The sequence below is a fragment of the Pipistrellus hanaki genome (assembly GCF_964339955.1).
Source record: "Pipistrellus hanaki genome assembly, chromosome: 10".
NCBI lineage: Eukaryota > Metazoa > Chordata > Mammalia > Chiroptera > Vespertilionidae > Pipistrellus > Pipistrellus hanaki.
This window is the reverse complement of record NC_140512.1, coordinates 48,615,210-48,641,273: the sequence shown is the minus strand read 5'-3', so window position 1 is coordinate 48,641,273 and position 26,064 is coordinate 48,615,210. Positions and strand designations below refer to the sequence as shown.

Genomic DNA, 26,064 nt, shown 5'->3' with positions numbered 1-26,064 from the left:
AACCGGAAACCATTATGTGTCCTGACCAGGAGGATCAGACCTGCAACCATTTGGTGGGTGGGAAGATGCTCTAACAATTGTCCCACCTGGCCCGGGCAAAGACCCAGCTTTTAAACTAACTGCCAGTGATTCTTCTGTAAGCTAAGATTTAACAAACTACTAGAGTTCAAAATAAATAGCACTTGAGTTCATTAAAGAACTTTTCCTTCCCCACATGCCCATCAACTGTGGGCATGTGGGGAGGGAAAAGGGGGGAAAAGGAAGACATATGTAATATTTTCAACAATGAAGATTCATAAAGAAAAGAAAAAAGAAAAAAGAAAAGAGGAAAAAAAAGAAAAAAGTAAAGCCTTCACTCAAGAGAATTATGGAAATTGGATTTAATGACCTGTTTGGAAAAGAGGCTGGTAGGAGAGGGATCTTTTCTGAAAGTAAGATCTTGAGGGTATGCTAGGATGCCTAGAGTTTATCTGCCATTCCTTCTTCCAAAATCATTACAATTTTAACAAAATCTTTTCCGACCCCACCCCACTCACCTCAAAGTTCCAGCACTACTTTATTTGTACTTAAACATGGCACCGCCATACAAACTTTTAAAGTCTAGTGTACTAGTATATATAAGAAAACTTTGTTTTCCCCACCTCGATTCTTCAAATTCCTTAAAAGTTTGTCTTTCTCTTGAGTGAAAATGTGTAAAAGGAGGGGGAAGGAATGAAAAAGAATATTGAATGATTGGGATATCTCTATTAATATTTACTTTTATTTCTTGTAATAATGCATATATGCAATAACAACATTTGCATACTATCTTTATATTTTAATTCCTTGGAACATGATCCACTTTTACTCATTTAAAAAGCAAATCATTGATTTGAAAAAAATTAATTTTTCAGTTGCGAAATTCTTCAAAAATGCCTTACTTATAAGAGAAGCTTCCCATTAATTCATGTTCCATCACTCATCATATAGATGAGTGCATTCAGGTGGCAAGATCCATGCTGCCTCCACATCTTTTCCCCACTTTTTAAAAAAATTATTTTATTATTTTTTTAATTGATACAGTATTTTACAGAGAGGAAGGGAGAGAGCTAGAGAGCTAGAAACGTCGATGAGAGAGAAACATCGACCAGCTACCTCTTGCACACCCCCTTCCGGGGATGTGCCCGCAACCAAGGTACAAGCCCTTGACCGGAATTGAACCCGGGACATTTCAGTCCGCAGACCGAAGCTCTACCACTGAGCCAAACCGGTTTCGGCTTCCCCACGTTTTTAATTTTTAAAATTCCTTCCTTATTCGCTATCTCCACTTCGTCATCCTTGGACCTGACCCTCTCACCATCCTCACTCTTCCTACAGGACCCCGACTGCAGCAATAAAACCAGTTTTGAAAGCAGTCAATTAACTCAAGGACGGAGTTGGAGCTCCACCCTGTAGGAGGAACTAACACAGGCGGGTTGGCTTAGGCGGCGGCGGCGAACATATAAACCCTTAATCCTTTCAGGGGGGAGCTGCGCGCGTACAAAGGTCCAATCAGAGGCCGCGGTTCCCGAGCCCTGAGGGGCGGGACTGGGCGAGCGCCCGCCCACCTCCCAGACTCTCCCGGTGCGCCGCCGGAGCCTCGCGGACGGAGGGAGGCCCCGCCCCCTACCCAGACGCGGCGGCTATTGGACGAGGCGCCGCCAGCCGTTGTTTCAGTTGGTGGGAGAGAGGGCGGGGGCGGGGCTTGAGGCGGGCTCGGGCCCCGGAGAAAAGCGGGGCGGCTCGGCCGGGCGGGGCTGGGCGGGTCCGCGGAGCTCCCCGGCCATTGGCGAAGCGGGTGGAGCGCAGGCTCCCTGGTGCGAGGGACCGTCCCCGCTGACAGAACCCCCTTTTCAGGCCGCGCTCCCCGGGGAGGCGGATCCCCGGTTCCGGAGAAGGCTTCCTCCGCCCTCCGTCCCTCCCTCCTTCTCCCGCGGGCGACCCGAGCGGCCTGTGAGGAGGAGGAGGAGAAGGTGGTCGGGAGCCGCGGCGGCGGCCGGCGGACACCGCGCTCCCCCTTCCCCGGCGGCGGCGTTGGGGGGCAGGACAATGGAGGTGGCTGTGGAGAAGGCGGCGACGGCGGCCGCGGCGGTTTCGGCGGCCGCCGCCGCCGGGGGACCGTCGGCGGCCGCAGCTCCGAGCGGAGAGAACGAGGCCGAGAGCCGGCAGGGCCCGGACTCGGAGCGCGGAGGCGAGGCGGCGCGGCTCAACCTGTTGGACACTTGCGCCGTGTGCCGCCTGAACATCCAGAGCCGCGCGCCCAAGCTGCTGCCCTGCCTGCACTCCTTCTGCCAGCGCTGCCTGCCCGCGCCGCAGCGCTACCTCATGCTGCCGGCGCCCATGCTGGGCTCGGCCGACACCCCGCCGCTGCTGCCCGGGCCCGGCTCGCCGGGCGGCGGCTCCTCGCCGTTCGCCACCCAAGGTGAGAGAGGCGGCCGCGGCGGGGGAGGGCGATGGTGGTGGTGGGGGGGAGGCGGGCGCCCCTGCGCGGCGGGACCCACTGTCATGTCGCCGCCCGGGGTGCGCGGCGGCGGCGGGGGAAGGGCGAGGGAGCGGGTCTGTGTCGGCGGCGGCGACGCGAACGGGCCCCGCACGCCCCCGCGAGCAACTTGCACGGGCGACCCGCCACCCGCACTTTTTGGAAAATCTCCGTCGGAGCCGGCTGTTGTCTGCTGCTCGGGTTCTTTGCCAACTGCATCTAGTTAACGTCGGCGACCCTCTGCCTCCCCAAAGCTTTGTCCAGGTGCATCTGATCCCAATCATCTCTCATCTTGCCTTTACCCACGTTTTGTGTGGTGTGTCTGTGTGTGTGTGTGTGTGTGTGTGTGTGTGTGTGTGTCGGAGGAGGGAAGGAGGATGCGGATGAAGTGATAGTGACTTTCTTTGATGGTTGATCACAGATCAGATGTTGTCCATTTCTCGGTCTTGCATGTTTCGAGTTCTTTACCGAGAACCCAGCTCTCTCTCTCCGCTGTGGACAAAGGAGAGCTATGAGACGGTGGTTTTCTCGTCTTTTATCTTTCCAAGGTTTTATTTTGGGTCGGCAAAAGGGTAAAGAGGAAGAGAACAAAGCGATTCGGGGGGTGCAGAGTTTTCTTGTGCTTTTGTAGACAACAGCTGGAAACGTTGGAGCTTCTGTTTCTCTTTGTGGTGGTTGTTACTGTGCAGTTGGGAGTTTTTGACAGGTGGCTCCCATTGCTAGCTTTTAAAAGGCTTGAAACGTTTAAAGTTAAAGTACAGTAATTATCTGTTTCTAGTAGGATGCTTGAGATTTTTTCCCCTCAATTTTAGTATTGCAAATACTTGAGCACCTTATTTAAAAAAATACAAAGTAACTGAAAAGGGGGAATTCGTTTTTAATTTGAGGTGAAATGCTAATTAAATAATTGAGCTAGGTCAAGGAATATGTGAAATTAATGCTTTAAATAGATTATAGTGTTAGACCCCTCATTTATTTACATGTTAGGAACGGTATTTGGTCGAGGGAGACAATTTTCTGTTCCTGCAGGTCCTGCCCGCAGAGTGACTGCCCTTTGTTTCTATTTTAAAAGGGTGTTTGTATAAGCCTTATACTATAAGGAACAGCCTTAGAAGATGGTGTCTTCCATCAGAGCAAAGCGCAGGCATGCATACCGTCCAGTATAATAAAGACAAATGTCTCCCTTTGGAGTAAAAGGCATGCTTACTGCTCCTCAAAGATTAGGGTTCCCAGAGAGAGAAAAAGAAGAGAGGGGGGAAAAAAAATTGGGGTTCCCACAGCATAGATTTTTCTCATGTAACACAACCCATTGTGTTACATGAGAAAGTTCCCTGTGTCTACTGGTCCTCTTCATTTTGCTTGGTGGGAACTGGGACTCAGAACCAGTGCAACATGTTGGTGTTTTGTCTTATATAATTATTGTAAGTAAAAAAACTGCCCTTTGCCTGAATCTCATGTCTTCTACCAGCATCCACGGCAAGCTACTTTGTTAGCGTATAAGTAAAGTATCAGTCTTCACACTAGTTTGCTCAGAGGTGGCCCACCTGTTGGAAAGTTAGTACAGGTGAAACTGAGAAATCTTAGTTCTTAAATTTTTTAAGACACATTTTGGGTTTCTTTCAGACGAGTAGTCAATTAAGACCTGAATTTTGCATAATTCTAGGATTAAGATGAATTGTGTGCGTGGCCATGACATTCCGACCTGAATGAATGAGAACATGGGTAATAAAAGAACGGATTCTCAATTCTGACACAAATTTGAATTTCATTTCTCAGAATTCTCTATGTAATTCCAGTCTCCAAGTATTTTTTACCTTTGTGCTTGCATTATATGCAAATGTTCAAGGGAGGCATTTAAATTTAAAGATAAATGTTTTTGGCTTTATACTAAGCAAAGGCTTTAACAAATGATACTTTTGAGGTTGTGTGCCTCAAAAAAAAGTTAGGATTATCTTCAATAAATTAAAAATATCCTGAATTTTATTGACTTGAATGCTTTCCTTTTTACTTTCTTGAAAACTTATTTTAATATGAACTGAAGTAAAAATTTAGGCAATACATTTTAGAACTAAATGAATAAGAGTTTATTTGATGAACTTAAAAAAAAAATTTTTTTTCTTGATTTCAGAGAGGGAGAAACATCAATGATGGGCTGCCTCCTGCACATCCCCTCCTGGGGATTGAGCCTGCAACCCAGACATGTGCTCCCACCTGGAATCAAACTATGACCTCTTGGTTTATGGTTTGACACTCAACCGTCTAGTTCATTTGATGAACTCTTAATGAATCTTCTTTTTTATATCTATACCAGAGGCCAGTGCACAAAATTTGTGCAGGCCCCTCCCCTCCATCCCCCCAACCCAGCCTGCACCTTCTCCAATCTGGAACCCTTCAAGGGATGTTTGACTGCATTGCCCCTACTGCTTCTGCCTGCCAGCCTAATCACCTCTTAACCACTCCCTTGCCAGCCTGATCAACGTCTAACTGCTCCTCTGCCGGCCCAATTCCCCCTAACTACCCTCCCCTGCCGACCTGGGTCCCCCTCAACTGCTCTCCTCTGAAGGCCTGGTCCCCCCTAACTGTCCTCTCCTGCAGGCCTGGTCCCCCCCATCTTCCCTCCCCTGCAGACCTGGTCCCCCTCAACTGCCCTACCCTGAAGGCCTGGTCCCCCCCAACTGCCCTGCCAGCCCAGTCACCCCCAACTGCCCTCACTTGCAGTCCTGATCGCCCCCCAATTGCCCTCCCTTGCAGGCCTGTTCCCTCCCAACTGGCCTCCCCTGCTGGTCTGATTGCCCACAACTGCCTTCCCCTGATGGCCATCTTGTGGTCATCTGTGTCCACATGGGAGCAGCCTTCTGTGTGTGTTGGAGTGATGGTCAATTTGCATATTACTCTTTTATTAGATAGGATTATTAGGTAGGAAAAATATATATATATCAAAGAGGAAGGGAGAGGGAGAGAAATATCAATGATGAGAATCACTGACAGGCTGCCTCCTGCAACCCCCCCCCCACACACACACACACACACACACACACACACACACACACTCGCGCTCTCCTCCTCGCGCTCTCCTCCTCGCGCTCTCCTCCTCGCGCTCTCCTCCTCGCGCTCTCCTCCTCGCGCTCTCCTCCTCGCGCTCTCCTCCTCGCGCTCTCCTCCTCGCGCTCTCCTCCTCGCGCTCTCCTCCTCGCGCTCTCCTCCTCGCGCTCTCCTCCTCGCGCTCTCGATCAAGCCTGCTACCTGGGCATATGCCCTGAACAGCAATCAAACCAGTGACTTCCTGGATCCTGGGTCACCTCTCAACTGCTGAGCCACACTCAGCTGGGCTTAATGAACCTTAATGAAGATTCTTTTAATTAACTTGTGAGTGCAGGCACCATTGATCAAACTACAATACATGCAGGAGCTAATTGAGATGGAGAATTGTGAGCCTGCAAATAGGGAATGGTGGGGGAGTGGGAGGTGGCAAATTCTACTTAGCTCCAGCAGATTCATGTGAGAATGAAGAGCCAGTGTTGAAGGATCTTTTTTTTTTTACAAGAAGTCTGAAGTCTGAATTTTGTGTCAAATTTCTCTAGTATTATATATTGGCAGGTAATTATGAAAAAAAATGACATACCCACACAGGTCCTTTCTGTAGGCCACATAACCACACAAGCCCTTTCTGTATGCCACATAACATGCTCCAGTTACACTCTTAGTTTTTAGATTTAGATAGGGGTTTTCAAATATTAGCTATTAGAATCATCTGGTACACTTATTAAAATTTGGATTTCAAGGTCCCTCTCCCAAGGTAGTCCAATTTGGCATAGTTTTAGAATTCCAAAGTATAATATAAAACCCTAGTGTTTCCTTAGATCAAAATATAGTTGATCATAAGGATTCTATAGGAAATTATGACTAAAATTCAGGTGTAGAGTAGTAATTCTCAATACTATCAGGCTTCCTTTCCTTTTCTTTTTTAAAGTTCTTTTTTTCCTCACCTGAGGATATTTTTCCATTGATTATTTATTTACCGTATTTTCCGGACCATAAGACGCACCAGTTTTTAGAGAAGGGAAATGAAGAAAAAAAGATTCTGAAACAAATAGTGTCCTAAAATATTTTATGTGCATTAAAACCCAACATCACAGTCATAAACACATGTAATCAACCCTGTAAAGTAAACAGCAGCATTTAGAACCATTTTAGAGCCGGGCAAGCACACAGAGACCACACAGAGCCGGGCAAGTAAAAAAACTTTTTTTTTTACAGTATATGTGTAGGCTATATTTGGACCATAAGATGCAGGGACTTTCCCCCCCCACTTCTGGGGGAAAAAAAGTGTGTCTTATGGTCCGAAAAATACGGTATTTATTTATTTATTAATAAATCTTTATTGTTCATATTATTACAAATGTTCTTCATTTCCCAACCCCTTCCATTGCTCCCCTCCACCAGGTTCCCACTCCACCCTCTGCCCTTTCCCCACCCCCCATTGTCCTCATCCATAGGTGCACAGTTTATGTTCAGTCTCTTCCCACACCCTCCTCTCCCCTTTTCCCTGAGAATCGTCAGTTCACTCCCCTTCCATACCTCCGATTCTATTATATTCAACAGTTAATATTGTTCATCAGATTTTTTTTTTAATTCCCTTGATTTTTAGATTCACTTGTTGATAGTTACGTATTTGTTTTTCATAGTTTTTATCTTTATTTACTTTCTTTTCCGAAAGAACCCCCTTCAGCAATTCATATAATTCTGGTTTGGTGGTGATGAACTCCTTTAGCTTTTTTTAAAATTATTATTATTAGTGAAGCTCTTTATCTGGCCTTGGATTCTGAGTGATAGCTTTGCTGGGTAGATTATTTTTGGCTGTAGGTTCTTGCTATTCATCACCTTGAATATTTCTTGCCATTGGCCTGCATGGTTTCTGTTGAGAAATCAGCTGACAATCGTATGGGTGCTCCTTTATAGGTAACTACCTGCTTTGCTTTGCTCTTGCTGCTTTTAATATTCTCTCTTTGTTTTTTGCTCTTGGAATTTTAATTATGATTTGTCTTGGTATGGTCTTCTTTGGGTTCCTTTTGTTTGGAGTTCTGTGCGCTTCCTGGACTTGTAAGTCCAATTCTTTCACCAGGTGGGGGAAGTTTTCTGTCACTATTTCTTTCAGTATGTTTTTGATATCTTGCTCTCTCTCATCTTCTGGACCCCCATAATTCTGATGTTGGTTCGCTTGAAGTTGTCCCAGATGTTTCTTACATTATCTTCAACTTTCTGGATTCTCTTGCCGCCTTGCTTTTGCGGAGGAGTGTCTTCTGGCTCTTTATGTTCTAAATCTTTGACTTGATTCTTGCTATCTTCCGTTCTGTTTTTAGGACTATGTATAATATTTTTTATTTCAGACAATGTATTCTTTATTTCTTGTTGATCCCTTATTATTTCTTATTGATCCCTTATTAGTTCTTGTTGATCCCTTTTCATATTCTCATTTATTTTATCAGTCTTTTCTAGGAAATTCTTGAAAAACCTTCTAAGCGTGGTTTTGAACTCTATATCCAGTCGCTTCTTGTTCTCCATTTCTTTTGTTTGTGATCTGTTTCCTTGTCTCGGCATTTTCACAGCTTCCCTGAGTTGGTAGGGTGGCTTTGTGTGCTAAGGTGTCCTATATGGTTCAGTGGGTCAACCTCCCAGTTACCTGAGGTGGAGAGTCTTGGTGTAGCCCTTTGTGGGTTGTATGTGCAGTCTTGTTGTTAAGCCTTGCTTGTTATTGGTATCACTGGGAAGCGTTGATCTCCAAGCCAATTGGCTATAAAGATCAGAAGTGTCTCAGCTAGGAGGGTTGCTGTATTCCGCTGGAATGGGGCGGAGTCTTGGGGTGGCACAGACAAGCTTTGTTGAATCCCGCACAATTGGTTGCAGGCACGTGCACCTCTTTGGTATAGGCGCAGACAAGCTTTAGATTCCTGTCTGTCAGGACTCTCCCTAGGAGAGTCCCATTGGCTACGAATGAGAAAGCTGGCCACTGGAAGGGCTTCTGTGCTCCGCTTGGATGGGACGGAGTCTCGAGTGGTGCAGACAAACTTTATTCAGCCCCTCCCTATGAGGGTCTGGTTTCTGAGTCCGGCAGTAATGGCTGCTGGCTTCACACACCTCCGAGAGATCTCTGCCCACTGCCTGACAGTCTGGCCTCTCCCTGTCTCGGGCTGTCTATCAGCGCAATAGGGTGGTTCTGTTTTCCTCCCAGACAAGAAAGCCAGCCAAGCGTTAGCTGTCCGCCCTCTCCGTGCTCCACAAGCAAGCCGGCAACGAACTCGGGCAGCCATCTTTTCAGGCGCACAGTTCTCTTCACCTTCACAGTTCCTGAGGTGCAGTGCGCCTTCTTTCTCCTTTCCAGATGGTAGAGCCTCCTCTCAGTCAGCCATCTGGTGCTTTAAGGTGATGTTTCCCCTGTTTTTCAGTTCTAAATTCAAATTTGTTGTGATAGGCAGCATTCAGGTGTCTACCCTATGCCGCCATCTTGGTTTCCTATTCTCCATTGATTTTTAGAGAGAGTGGAAGAGAGAGGGAAAGACAGAAACATCTATGTACTAGTAAGTGAAACACATTGATTGGTTGTCTCCTGCAAGCACTTTGACCAGAGAAGGGACCAGGGAGGAATCTGCAATTGACTGGAATCGAACCTGGGATGCCTTGGTCCACAGGCCAATGCTCTATCCATTCAGCCAAACTGGCTAGGGCTACTTTCCTTTTCTGTTAACTTTTTGGTGCTCCCTATGTTATCCTAAATGAAATTTATAGAAAATAAGTTCTTCCTAACACATTTTTCATAATCAAACATAATACTTTATCTTTTAAAAAAGGAATGTTATAATTTAAAAAGTATTGCAGCCCGGCCTGTGTTGCTCACTGGTTGAGCATTGATCTATGAACCTGGATATCACCATCAGATTCCCTTCAGTTAAGGTACATGCTGGTGCTAGATCCCCAGTAGGGTCCATGCAAGAGGCAGCCAATCAGTGATTCTCATTGCTGTTTCTATCTCTCTCTCTCCCTCTTTGAAATCAATAAAAACACTTTTTAATTATAATTTACAAGTGCTCAGTGTTTGATAGGGGTCACATTATTTGTCCAGGGAGTGTGAAATATAAGAATCTATCAGTTTCCTTAGACTATTAATTGGCTGTAAGATATATAACTCAATTCTGGGAGCTGATTTTTTTTGGTTCTTGGCAAAAAGTATAAATCATTTTTGAGAACAAAATATGAGGAAGGATTAAATAGTATTTAAGGTCAATTCATATTGTATCAGTTTTATACACAACAGTTCTATATACAGTATATTCAGTATTCACCTGTTGATGGAAATTACTATTTTTCAGTGTGAGGCTTTGTGAATACAATTTTTGTAAGTATTTGTAGACAGTTCTTTATGTGAAATGTTTTGTTTCCTTGGGCAAATACTTAGAGTTGAAATCTACCCTGGTTGTACCATTTTGCATTCCATCCATCAATGTATGAGAATTCCAGTTGGTTCACATCCTTGCCAATTTGGATATTATTCTTTAATTTTCGCCCTCTAGTTTGTGTGATGGAATATATCATGGTTTTAATTTTTATTTCCTTGACAAATTATGATGAGCATCTTTTCTGTGCTCGTTGGCCATTCATATATCTCTTTTGGTAAAATTTAAGTATTTTGCAGATTTAAAAAATTAGGTGGTTTGTCTTACTGAAAAGTAATACTTCTTTACACTGCACTTGGTCCTGTTAGGTATATTTATTGCAAGTATAATATTTTTTCTCCCACTCTTTTTTACTTTTGAAATGGTATCTTTTGAGGAGCTGAAGTTAAATTTTGACTGGTTTATCAGGGTTTTTTTTTTTTTTATGTTTAGTGGTTTTCTAAAAATTCTGTGCCTACTCCAAGCTTACTAAGATTTTCTCCCATTTTTTATTTTTATTATTATTTTTAAATATATTTTTATTAATTTCAGAAAGGAAGGGAGAGAGAAATAGAAACATCAATGATGAGAATCACTGATCTGCCTCCTTCACACCGCCTACTGGGGATGGAGCCTGCAACTCAGGCATGCGCCCTTGGCCAGAATCAAACCCTGGCTCTTTAAGTCTATAGGCTGATGCTTTACCCATTGAGCCATACTACCTAGGGCTCTTTCATTATTTTTATTACTAAGCTTTTATAACTATAATCCACTTTGAGTAACTTTTTTGTGAGGTTGTGTTAAGGTTCCTGTTTTTAACCGTATGTTAAAGCACCATTTACTGAAGAGTTTTTTCCCATTATATTACTTTGGCATTCCTTATGAAAAGTTATTTGAACAAATATGTATAGTTCTATTTCTGTACTTGATTCTTTTCTATTGATCTGTCCTTTTAGAACTATCTGTACATTAAAATTTTTTTAAAAAATCTTTATTGTTCATATTATTACAAAAGTTCCTCATTTTTTTTCTCCTCCACTTGGTTCCTACCCTACCCTCTGCCCTTTCCCCACCCCCCATTGTCCTCATCCATAGGTGCACAGTTTATGATCAGTCTCTTCCCTCATCCCCCATTCCTCTTTTTCCCTGAGAATCATCAGTCCATACTTCTGATTCTATTATATTTAACAGTTAATATTGTTCATCAGGTTTTTTAATTCTCTTGGTGCTTTTTTTGTTGTACAATAGTTGTTTTTGTCTTTTGTTTTTTAATTGGCTTCCAAAGGAGAGTTTAAGGTCAAAAGGAGTTTCGGGTGTGCCCAGATCCTATTCATCAAAATCTGGGTAAGCTCCTTATTTTTTGGTACAAGATTTTGCATATTGAGACCTGGGTGAGTCAAGGTCCTATTTGTTCCTTATTCCCAGCACATGGATTAAGAAATCAGTACTGATAAGAGGATTCTGCCAGTGCCCTTGGTCTCAGCTGATAAGAATTAAAAGAATGTCCATGTGCCTTCTCAGGTGGCTCTCTACATCTCACCCTTTTTTACTAATTAAAATAAAATTTAAACATCAATAATAGGGCTCTAAAATTAGAGACAATTGCAAACAATGCCAATGCAAAAACTAAACCACATACATGTTATTTTCAAAACTTGAATGTCAAGAGCAAAACTCTGGCTATTAAGTAATAACAACAATGCCAATGCAAAACAACAAAATGTGAAATCAGAATTATGGACATACTAATATTTTTAGCTACTAAATGAGTCTCTTTTGTTGCTGGTGTAGATTTACTCAAAGTCCTTGGATTTGCTGCACAAGACTTTGCGGAAGACTGGAAGCTAACAGATGCTAGCATGAGCAGGAACATGATTAAAGAAGTAGCTTCCATTTCAGTCTTTAATTTCTTCAGCTGACTCCATGTTGGCACCTCAATCCCTTGCGTAGCCTTCAGTTTTCTACTCCCACTTTGCTGTCGTCTGGGCAACTCAGTCCTTTTGGGTGAAGGGACACAGAGCTTCTCTGAGTCCATTGTGATGACGGACATAACACTCTGGTGCCCAAATTGGCTGCATTGCTCCTTTCCTTTCATTTTGAACCCAGGGTTCGACCCCACAACACTCCAGGCCTGGCTGTTCTGGGCCTGGCTGTTCTGGGCCCGGATGCTGCTGCTCCGGGCCTGGGCCTGGCTGCTGCTGATCCAGGCCTGGCAGCTCCGGGCCCGCCATTCTTCCATTTCTCCAGCTGGTCACATTCCAAGAGCCCCATCGGTCCCTCACTGCTCCCACCATCATGTTAATTGCTGACTATTAACCACCCAGTACCTTCCTCCGTGGTCCTGGATGATAGATGTCCCTCATACTAGTTTCAATCTTCAAATTATTGTGGGAGCGGCACACCGGCTGCTCACTCACGCCGCCATCTTGGTTTCTCCTCCAATAGGTACTCTCGTTTGTGATCTATTTCCTTGTCTCTGCATTTTCGCAGCTTCCCTGAGTTGGTAGCCTTAAAAGTCTCAGTGTTCTGCTTGGATGAAGCGGAGTTTCAGGGTGGAGCTACAGCCTTGGTTTCCGTCAACCACGCCCTATGCGGCTCCTGAGTCTCAGTATTCCTCAGGGTCCTTTGGTACTTGCTGCAAGCACCTCTGAGAGAAAGGTGCCCTTGAGTTTTGCCTGCTACCAAACAGTCTAGTCTCTCCCCCAATGAGCCAGGAACTGGTGCAGTTCAGTTGGAAGTGGGGTTCAGAGCAGTCTGGAGCTTTTGTCTCCTTCCCGCCAGGGCAATCCTGCGGCACCGCCAACCGTCCATTCTCTGCGCGCAATGTGTGCTCCTCCAGGACCTCCTTTCGCCACTCCCCCGGGGTTCTGCCTTACAGCCCAAGCTCCCTCTGTATGAGCCTGGGTCCCCCGGGTCTGGCCTAGAACTGGGGTTCAGAGCAGTCGGAACTGGGGCTCAGCATAGTCTGGAGCTTTTGTCTCCTTCCCGCTAGGGCAATCAAGCAGCAGAGTCAACAGTGCTCGCCTCCGGGGGCTCTGCCTTTCGCCACTCCCCTGGGATTCCGCCTCACAGCCCATGCTCCCTCTGTATGAGCCTGGGTCCCCAGGGTCTGGCCTAGAAGTGGGGTTCAGCACTGTCGGATCTGGGGTTCGGCATAGTCCGGAGCTTTTATCTCCTTCCCACTAGGGAACGCCAGCCAAGCACTCAGCCTCCCCCTCCTCTCCAGCTCCGTCCTCTCCGCGCGCGCGCCGCGTGGCTTCGTACCTTAGGCTTTTGCAGCTCCTCTGATTTTCCTTCTGGTTTTCTCTTTCCTTCTTGTAGAATTTCCAGTCATTCGACTTTCCCGTAGTTCTAGGTAATGTCCATTTTATATTTTAGTTGTATTTTATTGAAATTGTTGTGTGCGGCTGCAGTTAGGTGTTTACTTGTGCAGCCCTCTTGGATCCTGAGCCTCACTCGGCAGTTCACCTTTGACTTTCCAATTATATAAGTAAACATCTTCTGTTTGTTCTGTTTGGCTCTGCCAATGGTTTGAGTGTCTTCATTTCAGAGGCACGTGTGACAATCTGCAGTTCCTGGAATTCTCCCTCCAGCTCGTGCCACTCGCGCTCGCAGCGCTCCATCTGGCTGGACATGGTGCAGCGGCGCGGGGGGGCGGCGGAGTGGCGCGGAGGGCCCCAGCACCCCACGGCCGCGCTTGCCGGCTGCCTTCAGAGGCACCAGCTGTTCCTTGTACATTAAAATTTTAAGTAAAATTTGAAACTGGACAGTTTTGTTCTTCAAAATTGCTTTGGCTCTTCAACGTCATTTGCATTTCTTTGTAAGTTTTAGAATCAGCTTGTCAGTTTCTACACAAAAGACTGTTTTGGCTTGGAATTGTATTGAATTCGGGATAACAATTTGGGGAGGATGATCTTAGTTGACTATTCTTATCCATGAACATGTTTCATCTCCCATTTATTTAGATCACTAATTTTTCTCAGCATGCTTTAGTTGTAGTATACAACTTTTCAGAAGTTTATTCTAAGGCATTTTATGATAATGTTTAATGTTGTAAATGGTGTTTTTAAATTTTCATTTCTAATTGTTGCTAGTGTATTGAAATAAAATTAATTTTTGTATGTTGCTTGTATCCTTTATATTGCTGAATTTAATGATTAACTCTAGTAGTTTTTTGTGGATTATTTTCATATAGTTATACCACTTTCTGGCCCTTTATAAATTTTATTCCATTATTGCACTAGCTAGAACCTCCTGTACAATATTGAATAGAAGTTTAGTTTTAGTATTAAATGATGATGTTTTTGTCTTATTCCTGATTTTAAGAGAATATTCAGGTTGTTCACTATTAATATGTTAGCTCTGTTAGTTTTTTAATAGATGCCAAATAACAGAATTAAGAAGTTTCCTTCTGTTCCCTTCTGTTTCCTTCTGTGCTAATGGTTTTTGTCATGAATGGATAATGAATTTGGTTAAATGCATTTTTCTATACACTATCTGTTAAAATGATTGATTTATTTTTCTTTTTCCCCCTGTTAATGTGGAGAATTACATAGATTTCCTGATTGATATCTAACTCATCCCCTGCCAGCCTGTTTTCCCCCAACTTCCCTCTTCTGCCGGTCTGGTCACCCCTCACTTCCCTCCTCTACAGGCTTGCTTGCCCCCAACTGCCCTCCCTTGTAGGCCTGGTCCCTCCCAACTGCCCTCCCCTGCTGGCCAACTTGTGGTGGCCAACTTATGTCCACATGGGGGAAAGATCTTTGACCACATGGGGGCAGCTACCTTGATCTTGTGTGTTGGAGTGATGGTCAACCTGCATATTACTCTTTTATTAGATAGGATAGAGGCCTGGTGCATGGGTGGGGGACACCTGGTTTGCCCTGAAGGGTGTCCCGGATCAGGGTGGGGGTTTTCTTGGGGCATGGGGCAGCCCTGGGCAAGGGGCCTATGGTGGTTTGGGCCTATGGCGACCCAAGCAGAGGTCCTGGTATCTGGGGTTTATTTATCTAATACAATTGAAATTTTGTAGCCTGGAGTGAAGCGAAGCCTCCTGCTTGCTCTGTGGTGGAAGCCATTTCTGTTGGGGTTTATTCACCTTCTATAATTGAAACTTTGTAGCTTGGAGTGGAGGCCTTTGCCGGCCAGGGTGTTGTGTGGAAAGCTTGGCTTCCTCCATTGCGGGAGAAACCCTAGCCTCCCTCCTACTCTCTGTGGCAGCAGCCATCTTGGTTGGGGTTAATTTGCATACTCATTCTGATTGACTGATGGGTGTGGCTTGTGGATGTAGCGGAGTGATGGTTAATTTGCACATTACTCTTTTATTAGGTAGGATGGTTTGTGTACAAGATACACTAGTATTGTAGTATATATAACATATATAAGTATGTATGGTATATGTTCAAATATTTGTGTTTAAAATAACACGCTAACATGTAACTATCAGCTGAGTTGCCTTGGTGTTTTGCACGTTCATCTAGTTTTTCAAATCTTCTTTCAGTATGGTTGGGAATCCGTTGATGCAAAGGGTGAACTGTATACTTTGTTTTGTGCCATTTTATATAGATAACTTTAGCACCTGCAGATTTTGGTATCTGCAGGGATCCTGGAATCAATTTTCCACAGACATGTAGGGACAACTTAAGTTTTTTGTGTGTCAAGTTATATGAGGATTTTCAACTGTGCCAGGGGCAGGTGTTAGTGTTGTTGTTCCAAACCTCCATACTGTTCAGAGGTCAACTGTATAAATAGTCCAAAGGTCCTCATCTCATTGCATATACAATATATTTAAAAGAAACATGTCTTAAATAGTTATTAGGAGTCATAATTACCAGAAGAATTTTATTTTACTTTGCTGATGAAGGAAGAGTCTCCCTGGGATCACTTGATTGTCTATATTCAACAGTAAGCATAATCAGGAAGGGAGCCTAAAGCACATGAGACTCCTAGTGTTTGTCTCTCTAAATACTGCTACACGTTGATTTATGTTTCTTCCTGTCCTTATCAGTATTCTAGACTTGGCTTGTTTGTCACGTGCCATGCTTTCACTAATCTTAGCTCAGCTTTACCACCCATCTTTTGGTATAAAGTTCTCTTCCCACTTCTGTGACCTTTCTTTTTTGATCATCTTTTTGTCTTTTCCTTCTTTTATTCTGAAGAGTAAAGTGAGATCACATAGGACAGACCTTTAGGAATTCTGATATGTAATGATCTACACTAATAAAAGAGAAACATGCAAATTAACCATCGCTCTGCTACACCAACAAAGCCACATCCACCAGCCAATCAGGAGTATGCAAATTAACCCAACCAAGATGGCGGCTGGCTATGGAACTGGAGCAAGCAGGAGGCTTGGGTTACCCCTGGCGATGGAGGAAGCCAAGCTTCCCCCTGCCCTGGCCTCTGCTCAAGGCTACAAAATTTCAATTATAGAAGATAAATCCTAGATTCTTGCTTCCCGTTGGTCCTAGCCTCTGCTCAAGCAGGTGCTGAAAAAAAGAAAAATGAAAAGAAGGAAGGGTGGGATCTTGGGTTGCCAGGGGGTGATCAGGCCAGGATGGGACAGCAGGGGTCTTTGGGGGTAAGCAGACCAGCAGGGAGACCAGTTCGGGGTGAGCAGGCCATCAGTGGGGGTCAGTTGGAGGTGATCAAGACAGTGTGTGTGTGTGTGGGGGGGGCAGTTTGGAGTGACCAGGCCAGCAGGGGGGGACAATTGGGGGTAAGCAGGCTGGCAGGCAGAGTAGTTAGGGACAGTCACGCAGGCAGGCAGGTGAGTGGCTGGAGCCAGCAATCCCGGATTGTGAGAGGGATGTCTGACTGCCGGCTTAGGCCCGATTCCTCTAAACAGGCAGTAGTACATCCTTCGAGGGGTCCCAGATTGCAGAAGGTGCAGGTTGGGCACCGGACCACTAGTTACTAGATAAGGATGAACCTTCAAAGGAGACTGAGAAAAGAGGTAGGAGAAAATCAGGGAAAAAAAAAGGCAAGTATTAACAAAGGCAGCTGTGTTGTTAAAACATTGAAGTGAGCTATGGCTATGCCTTCTCCAACATGGACTGATAACAGACCTCGAAGGAAAATTCTTCCTTGTGCATTCTATCTCAGCCTTAGTGGTATTATAATCCATACATTTTATCATGTCGCTGTTCTTTAGAATTCTCTCTATTAACTAGCCAGTCCTTGTTAACCCAATTGCTTGATGTAGTTAATATTACTTGTGTTAGCCCTAACCAGTTTGACTCAGTGGATAGAGCATCGGCCTGCAGACTCAAGGGTCCCAGGTTTGATTCCTGTCAAGGGCATATATCTTGGTTGTGGGCACATACCCAGTAGAGAGTGTGCTGGAGGTAACTGATGGATATAGATGTTTCTCTTATCATCAATGTTTCTAACTCTATTCCTTTCCCTGCCTCTCTGTAAAAAATCATTAAAAAATATTTTTTAAAAATATTACTTGTGCTAAACTTTCTTTTTTCAAACTTAATGTGTGATTTCTTTCTCCTTATTGTATTCTGCTATGCATTATTTTTTGGCAAAAGTGATGTCCTTTTTAGTGCTTTACATTAAGAAACATGATCTCATTCTGCCCATTATTGTTAGTTTTGGTTTAAATCACTTGTTTAAGGTGGTAAACTGTTAGGCTTCTCCATTTAAAGATATTTTTTTCCTCTTTGTAATTATTAGGTAACCTTCTGGGAGATTCTTTGGGGTCTGTATGAATATTCTTTCCCAAAAACCTTAGATTGGTATCCACTGATTATTCTTGCCTTCATCAGTTATTATTGTAATGTTGCAAAATGGTGACTTTTTAAAAATTCAAATTTATTATTCAAGAGAGCACACTACAAAATGGTGACTTTTCTATGCTAATTATTAGTTGTTAGTCTACTGTATGGGTGACATTTTTCTTTTCCATTTGTCCATTACAGATTCATTACATTTTTAAATTTAATGTTATAATACATTCCTTGTATTGTTTTGTTAATCAAATTCTTTCCAGTTAGGTAGTATAAACCCTTTCAAGTTATCTTGTTTGTTGACACTCCCTACTGTTTTTTTTTTTTTTTTTTTTTTTTTAAATCAATCTTTATTACCCTACTGTTTTTGAGCACTTCTTATTTTTTGGAAAAAATGGAGTTTCTAGTTTCATCTTGTATTTGTTCTGCACCAGCCGGATCATTTCTTCAAGGAACCCAAATCCTTATTTTAATGAAGTCCAGTTTAAGAAATTTTCTTTTGCCAAAGCCGGTTTGGCTCAGTGGTAGAGCGTCGGTCTGCAGACTGAAAGGTCCCGGGTTCGATTCTGGTCAAGGGCATGTACTTTGGTTGCGGGCACATCCCCGGTAGGGGGTGTGCAGGAGGCAGCTGGTCAATGTTTCTCTCTCTTCGACGTTTCTAGCTCTCTATCTCTCTCCCTTCCTCTCTGTAAAAAATCAATAAAATATATTTTAAAAAAAAATAAGAAGAAAAAAAAAAGAAATTTTATTTTGTGCTGTGTCTGCGAAATCTTTACCCAATACAGGTATTTTTCCCCTTACAGTTTCACAGTTTTAATTTTTATTTTTAGGTCTATGGCCCATTTTGAGTTAATATTTTTATGTGGTATGAAGTATGGATTCAAGTTTATTTTACATACAGATATTTAATTTTCCCATTCTATTGCTAGAAAGCCTGATGCATTGCCTTTTTGAAATGATCAGTTATCCATGTCCATTGGAAGGTTTTTTCTGGGCGCTCTCTTTCTCTTTTTAATTTTTTTTTTATTTTTTATTGATCTATTTGTCTTTATGCTGATACCACTCTGAGTCTGTATATCAATGTCAAAAGGTCTTATGCTAGGGAAAAAAACAGAAAAGATGTTCTGCAGGAAATTATGTTTAACTGTAGAACTGAATTTAATGGTGGGGATAAGGGGTAACAGAGTAGTATGTACTTGTTATATGCTCTGACAATGTAGGTATAATACAATTATTCAGGAACTTAAGAAATATAGTTCAAATGAATCTTTCCTGAGGAAGCTATGAGAGAATAGATTTCAGACAATCAAGAAGAAATGGTTTAATAGAATTGATTGGCCTTGCCGGGACCGGTTTGGCTCAATGGATAGAGCGTCGGCTTGGGGACTGAAGGGCCCCGGGTTTGATTCCGGTCAAGGGCATGTACCTTGTTGCAGGCATATCCCCAGTAGGGGGTGTGCAAGAGGCAGCTGATCGACGACTCTCTCTCATCGATGTTTCTAACTCTATCTCTCTCCCTTCCTTTCTGTACAAAAATCAATAAAATATATTAAAAAAAAAAAAGAATTGATTGACCTTATAGAAATTTATCTGGGAATCAAAGGATATTATACTTTATAAACAGATGCTGTGGGATGCAGTACAGTGATTGTATGAGGAGGAAAAAGCTAATTTCTATATTGCTCATACTAGGAAATTAAAGATAGTATCTAATAAAGAGAGGACTAAGGTTATATAAAGATATTACTATAAAGATAACCATTAAGACAAGAAACAGCCTTTCTAGATTTCAAAAGATTATGGAAGGGGGGAAAAGGGAACAAAGAAAACATGGTTAAATAATTTATATATTTTCTTTATAACAGAATTGAAATCATATCAATAAATGGACTTTGGCCTATAAGAGAGGAAAAAATATTTTTGGGTGGGAGCAAAATCCAAATTTGTACTCTATGCAGAAGATATCAGTACAAAATTGAAAGACTCAGAAAGGTGAAGAATTAAGAGGTTATGCAAAGATAATTCCAGAAAAATCAAATATAAAGAAAATAGGTATTCCTTTGATGTTGCGTAAAATAGAACTCAAGCCAGAAATGATTAAAGGAGGAGACACAAATAAGGCTACAAGCTGCAGTCGCAATGAAGATGTATGAATAGTATGATCTCTTTGATTTTTAAAAGCCATTTTAGGAGAGTTAATAAGACTTGGAAACATTAATAATATAAGACTTAAAATCTCTCTTAGTTGAAGATAGATCAAGTGGACAAAATTTTTATAAGGCTGTTGAAGACCTAAATAATACAGTCAAAAGGTGGATCTCACAGTTGTGCATTACATATGAAAGAATACACCTTCTTTGCAAGTGCATATGTAGCATTGAAGAAAAATGGTCATTTGTGGAAATATAAAGAAAATTCCCTGAAATTTATCTCCAAAATAGATACAATGTATTTGTTTTTACTAAATTTAGTTTATAAAGTTCATAGCCCTGGCTGGTATGGCTGAGTTGGTTGAGCATCGTCCCATGCACTGGAAGGTCACTGGTTTAATAATTCCCTGCCAGGTGACATACCAGGTTGTGGGTTTGTTCCCCAGTTGAGATGTATGCTGGAGGCAGCTGATCATATATCTTTCTCTGTCTCTCTCTCTCTAGTCAATTAAACATTTTTTTTGTTTAAAGGCCCTTTCATCTGGAAACTAACAAGCACATTGCCAAAGAACTCTTGACTTGTGAAAATACAAACAAAATTGCTAGTTCCTTGACATGAAACATCAGAATCAATAGGTTTTATCCGTGGTCAGAAAACTTTTTGAAGAAAAGGACAGATAGTAAATATTTCATTTAAAGTCAGAAACATTGATGAGAGAGTCCTATCGTCTACCTCCTGCACACTTCCTACTGGGGGGATCGAGGAGCCCGCCACCCCGAAATATGCCCTGACCAGGAATCAAACCAGAGACTCTCAGTGCAAGAGCTGATTGATGCTCAACCACTGAGCTGCACTGGGCAGGCAATAGTAAATGTTTTTACAGTTTGTGGACGCTAAGGCCACTGTTGGAACTTTTGAACTCTTTCCCTGTAGATTGAAAGCAGTTGTAGACAATCTTATCTATATCCTAAATTTCTAAAAGAATAAGCGACCGATACAACTGAAAGACCCGAACTGGCCTTTTGTCCTGAATGGCGGAGACGACCTCATGAACCACACAAACACTTGTCTCGATGCAACACGCAAAAGGTTTATTGACCGGCGCCGGGACCCAACCTCCAGCCCAGAGGCTGATGGAAGGGCCCCGTTGGGGGTTTACAGCGGGCTTATAAAGGCAAAAACCACAAGCAGCTTGTCAAGGTCAGTTGTTTTGGAGGGAAACATGTTTTTCTCTGATTAGGACCGCTGGGCTTGGGACAGTAGTGGCCCTCAGGGTCAAGCCCAGGGCGGGGGTGGCTCTATCAACAGTACTCAGTTGAGCGGGAAGGTCAGCTGAGCGGGAAACTCAAACCTAGCTGCGGCGGGAAACTCAAACTCAGCTGCGGCGGGAAGCAAATAACAATGCAGGCAGTAGCAAACAACAAGGCAGCCAGTATTTTCTTAAGTCTTACACAACTATAACAACCAGTTGCTATGATGTGCACTGATGGCCAGGGGGCAGATGCTCAACGCAGGAGCTTTCTCCTGGTGGTCATTGTGCTCCAAGAGCCAACCTCTGTGGCTGGCCAACACCCTCCTCTTCCCACTCGTCCCTCCCCATGGCCAGCCAACCTCCCAGGGTCTCTACCCTTCTAGTCTCTCCGCCTGGCCTGCAGGCCCTGATTGGCCCTGATCACTGGCCAAGCCTAGTGACCCCACCCATGTACAAATTAGTGCATCAGGCCTCTAGTATATAAGTGGGTATGGCTGTGTTTCAAAAAAACTTGATTTACAAAAACAGGTGGCGTGTTGGATATGGTTCATGGACTATATATAGTTTGTTAACCTCTGTGTTACAGCGAAAGCAATCATCATAAGATAATCTGAACATCAAATGCTTATCAGTGAAAATGAATATTAATGAGTACTCAAAAAAAAAAAAAAAGTAGAAAAACGACAAAGTAAACCAAAGAATGAAGAAGGAAAGATAATGAATTTTGGATAACAGAAAAATAGTAAAATAAATACATCAAAATTTCGGTCCTTGGAAGTTTTTGTTTATCTCTCTTTTTGTTGTTCTACTTATTCATTTATTGGTTGGTTCCTGTATGTGCCCTGACTGGGGGTCAAACCTGAAATCTTTACAAAACCAGTTTGGCTCAGTGGATAGTGTCTACCTGTGAACTGAAGGGGTCCCAGGTTCAATTCTGGTCAAGGGCATGTACTTTGGTTGTGGGCACATCTCCAGTGGGGGGTGTGCGGGAGGTAGCTGATTGATGTTTCTCTCTCATCGATGTTTCTGTCTATCCCTCTCCCTTCCTGACTGTGAAAAAATCAATAAAATATATTTTAAAAAAAACAAAAACAAATCAACCCGAAATCTTGGCATATTGGGAGGATGCTCTAACCACTTGGGCTATCCAGCCAGGAGCCCTTTAAAGTAGTTTTTTTTTTTGTTTGTTTGTTTTAAATAAAACAGTCAAACTATTAATTACCCTTTAAAAAGGAGAAGAACCTTTAAATAGAGTGGGGAAAAAACCACCAAAACAGAAAATTAAAACATTCACAAAGATAACTTTATGAAAAGGTATGCAAATGAGTTTGAAAATTGATGGCAAAAATGATATTTTATAGGAAATCAGTTTGTCACAATTGACCCAAGTAAGATACTCAGCCATATTGCCAGTGGGATGCAGAGTGATAGGTCTCCGATGGAACAAAATTTGGCAACATCTGGCAAAATTGCAATTGCATTTTCTCATTGATCCAGCAATCTTCACTTTATTCCTAAAGATAGATTTGCAACAGTATAAAATTAGGTATGTGCAAAGTTGGTTCAGCATTGTTTGCAATAATGAAAAACTAGAGTGAAGAGCAATAGACAGCTAGTGGGATAAATCATAATATAACACTGGGTAGATGTAAAAAAGAAATGAGGAAGATCTCTGTAGAATGCTCTAGACTAGAGAGCAATCCAAGATTTATTGTTGAGTAAAAAAAAAATGGCAAGGTACAGAAGAATATTTATTACATGGCAACTTTTGTGGAAAATGGAGTGAAATTGTGCGTCTGTGTTTCTTAGATCTGTCCACTAAAAGGGCCTAAAAGCAAAAGCAACAATATGTCAGTAACAATAAATAAGTAGGAAAGAAAAAAATTTATATTTTAAAAAAGAAACAAAAAAAAAAAACACCCCAAAAATGGCTACCAATGGAGGTAAAAGGAATTAGGACTGTAAAATACACTTGGATAATGTAACTTGTGTATTATGGTATTGATTTTAGAACAATATAGATATGCTATATAATAAACAAAAAAATAAAAGCTCCTACCCTCCTCCACTTCCCAAGAAAAGAACAACCCTGAAATGAACATTATATATAGACAACTGGGTGGTTTTCAGCTGATTTTAAGTTACAATATTATTGTAATTGTGAATCTCTAGTATGATATATCTTAATCACAAAAAGAAATTTTATATTTCGTTCAGTGGCCTATTTTTAGTGGTAATATTGATATGGTTATTTTGAAATTAGATTTCATATGGCATAAATGTGAAATGGAATGACAGTTTGCTGGCAGGCTTATTAATGATTGGAGCTGAAGGAAAGATAACAGATTTCAGAGTATACATGTGAGGAAACAAGTAAAATTCATAGATTACTTGATGGTTTTGAACATATTAAAAGCTACTTTTGGGAAAGTTTGGTGTTGACAGTGCTGAATATCTAAAAACAAAGCAAATAAGTAACTTAATTACAGAGAATAAGATCATTTGAGAAAGGAAATATAATGTGGCTCAGTTGTGAATATCATTAAATGTAATATTTGACTTAAATGTAAGGTTTGATTTCATGGAAAACGAATAGAAATAAATGTTAGGATGAAGAGGGACTTTATCCACCACCTTCTATTGTATGGTTGGATAGTGGACTCTCTTAAAAATAATGTATTAGTAAAGTTAAAAAAGAACTGTTAGAGCCCTAGTGTTGCTAAAGGGTTAGAGCGGTGGCCCCAAGCACTGAAGGGTCGTGGGTTAGTCAAGGGCATGTACCTAAGTTGCAGGTTCAATCCCCAGCCCTAGCTGGGGTGGGTGTGGGAGGCAACTCACATCAGTGTCTGTCTGTCTCTGTATCTCTCTCCCTTCCCCTCTCTCTTTCCACCTTCTCTCCTCCCTTCCTATCTATCAATGGAAAAAATATCCACAGGGTAAGGATTAACAACAATAACAAAAACTGTTAGAAGTATGTTTAGTAATAGGTCAGGGAAAATTATTTTGAGAGTAGAAAAAGTCTTTAAAATAATACCTATGGCAGTATTCTGTTAATAAAGCTCAGCTTACTATCACAAAATGATATTTGAACCCTGGGTTTTTTGTGTGTTTTTTTTTGTGTGTGTGTTTTTTTTAAATATATTTTATTGATTTTTGTACAGAGAGGAAGGGAGAGAGATAGTTAGAAACATCGATGAGAGAGAGAGTTATCGACCAGCTGCCTCTTGCACACCCCCTACTGGGGATGTGCTCGCAACCAAGGTACATGCCCTTGACCGGAATCGAACCCGGGACCTTTCAGTCCCCAAGCCGACGCTCTATCCATTGAGCCAAACCGGTTTTGGCTTTTTTGTGTGTTTTTTAACTGAAAGTAGAATTCTTGGTCAATAGGGTATGTGAATCTTTAACTTACTTTTGCCAATCCTCATATAACCACCAGTAGGTAATGTGCATTCATATTGTTTAAGATGAGGACACTCACTAACATGTGGTGTTATCAAATCTCTAGTTTTTGGTAATCTGGTAGATGTTTCTAGTTATCTTCTTTGGATCTGATATGCTTTTCCCCCAAGTATCAGTTAGGTTGAGCAATTTTCATATGCATATTGGCCACTTGGATTTCAGCTGTAAGTACTTATTCAAATCTCTTTTCCATTTTTCTGTTAGGTTATTAATTTTAATGTGAGTTCTTTAATATTCTAGTTATCCTCTCCCATTCTGTTTGTCTTAACTTTTTAAAATACTCTTTTATATATATATATATATATATATATATATATATATATATATATATATATATATATATATATAAAATTGATTTTTTTACAGAGAGGAAGGGAGAGAGAGAGCTAGAAATGTTGATGAGAGAGAAACGTTGACCAGCTGCCTCCTGCACACCCCCCACCAGGGATGTGCCCGCAACAAATGTACCTGCCCTTGACCGGAATCAAACCTGGGACCTTTCAGTCTGCAGACCGACGCTTTACCACTGAGCCAAACCGGTTTCGGCTAAAATAGTCTTTGAACTAAACTTAGTTTTATGAATCTTCCACTTGTGGTTAGTGTTTTAGCTTAAGAGTTTTTCTATTCCTCAAAGTAATAAAATTATTTTCTTCTATTTTCTTTTAAAAGCTCTAAGCACATTTAGGTTTTGCTTTCAATTGCAATTGATTTATTTATGTGGCAATAGGTGGGAGTCTTGTTTCATTTTTTTTGTTATATTTTTGTTAATTCTCACCCCAGGACATTTACCATTGATTTTTCAGAGAGTGTAAGAGTGGAAGAAACAAAGAAACACTAATGTGAGAAAGATTCATTGATTATCTTCTGCATGTGCCTCAATGGAACCTGCAACCTATGTACATACCCTTGACCAGAATTGGGACTCTTTAGTCTGCAGGCCCATACTTTATGCACTGAGCTAAACTGGTTAGGAAAGTTTCATTTTTTTATCAGCTGTCCCAGCAGCATTACTGAAAATGGCGATTCTTTTTTCAATGCACTGCCATCCCTATCTGTGATTAGTTATTTATATATGCAGGAGTCTATTTCTCAGCACTTACACTCTGTTTCTCAGCCAATGTTGATCTATTTGTCACTCCTAGAATCTGTGCCACCCTCTCTCAATCATTACATCTTTACATTTTTTTTTAATCCTCACCTGAGAATATGTTTTTATTGATTTTTAAAGAGAGGAAGGGTATGTGGGGGAGAGAGAAACATTGATTGGTTGTCATGCCCCAACTATGGATCAAACAGGCAACCTAGGTATGTGCCTTGACAGGGAATTGAATCAGCAAACTTTTGGTGTATGGAGCAACACCCAACCAACACATTGATTGGCCAGTCAAATGTGTTGAGCCACACTGGCCAACACAGGTTTTATTTATGTGCTTATTAAATTTTAAAATATATAGTTTTATTGATTTCAGAGAAGGGAGAGGAAGAGAGAGTTAGAAACATCAATGATTAGAGAGAATAATTAATTAGCTGCCTCCTGCA

General features: G+C 42.0%; 1 protein-coding gene across 3 annotated transcripts in view; it reads left to right on the top strand.

The window, feature by feature from the left end:
- The first annotated feature begins 1,841 nt into the window (after window positions 1–1,841).
- TRIM24 (tripartite motif containing 24) overlaps window positions 1,842–26,064 on the top strand; it is a 92,319-nt gene continuing 68,096 nt past the window's right edge. For 2 of the 3 annotated variants that reach the window (XM_084896742.1, XM_084896740.1), the window contains exon 1: window positions 1,843–2,440. In XM_084896742.1, coding sequence (XP_084752868.1) covers window positions 2,068–2,440 — 373 coding nt within the window. In that variant the 5' untranslated portion in view covers window positions 1,843–2,067. Of the gene's footprint in view, window positions 2,441–26,064 lie in introns of all 3 variants that reach the window. The other variant, XM_084896741.1, reaches the window with a different exon arrangement.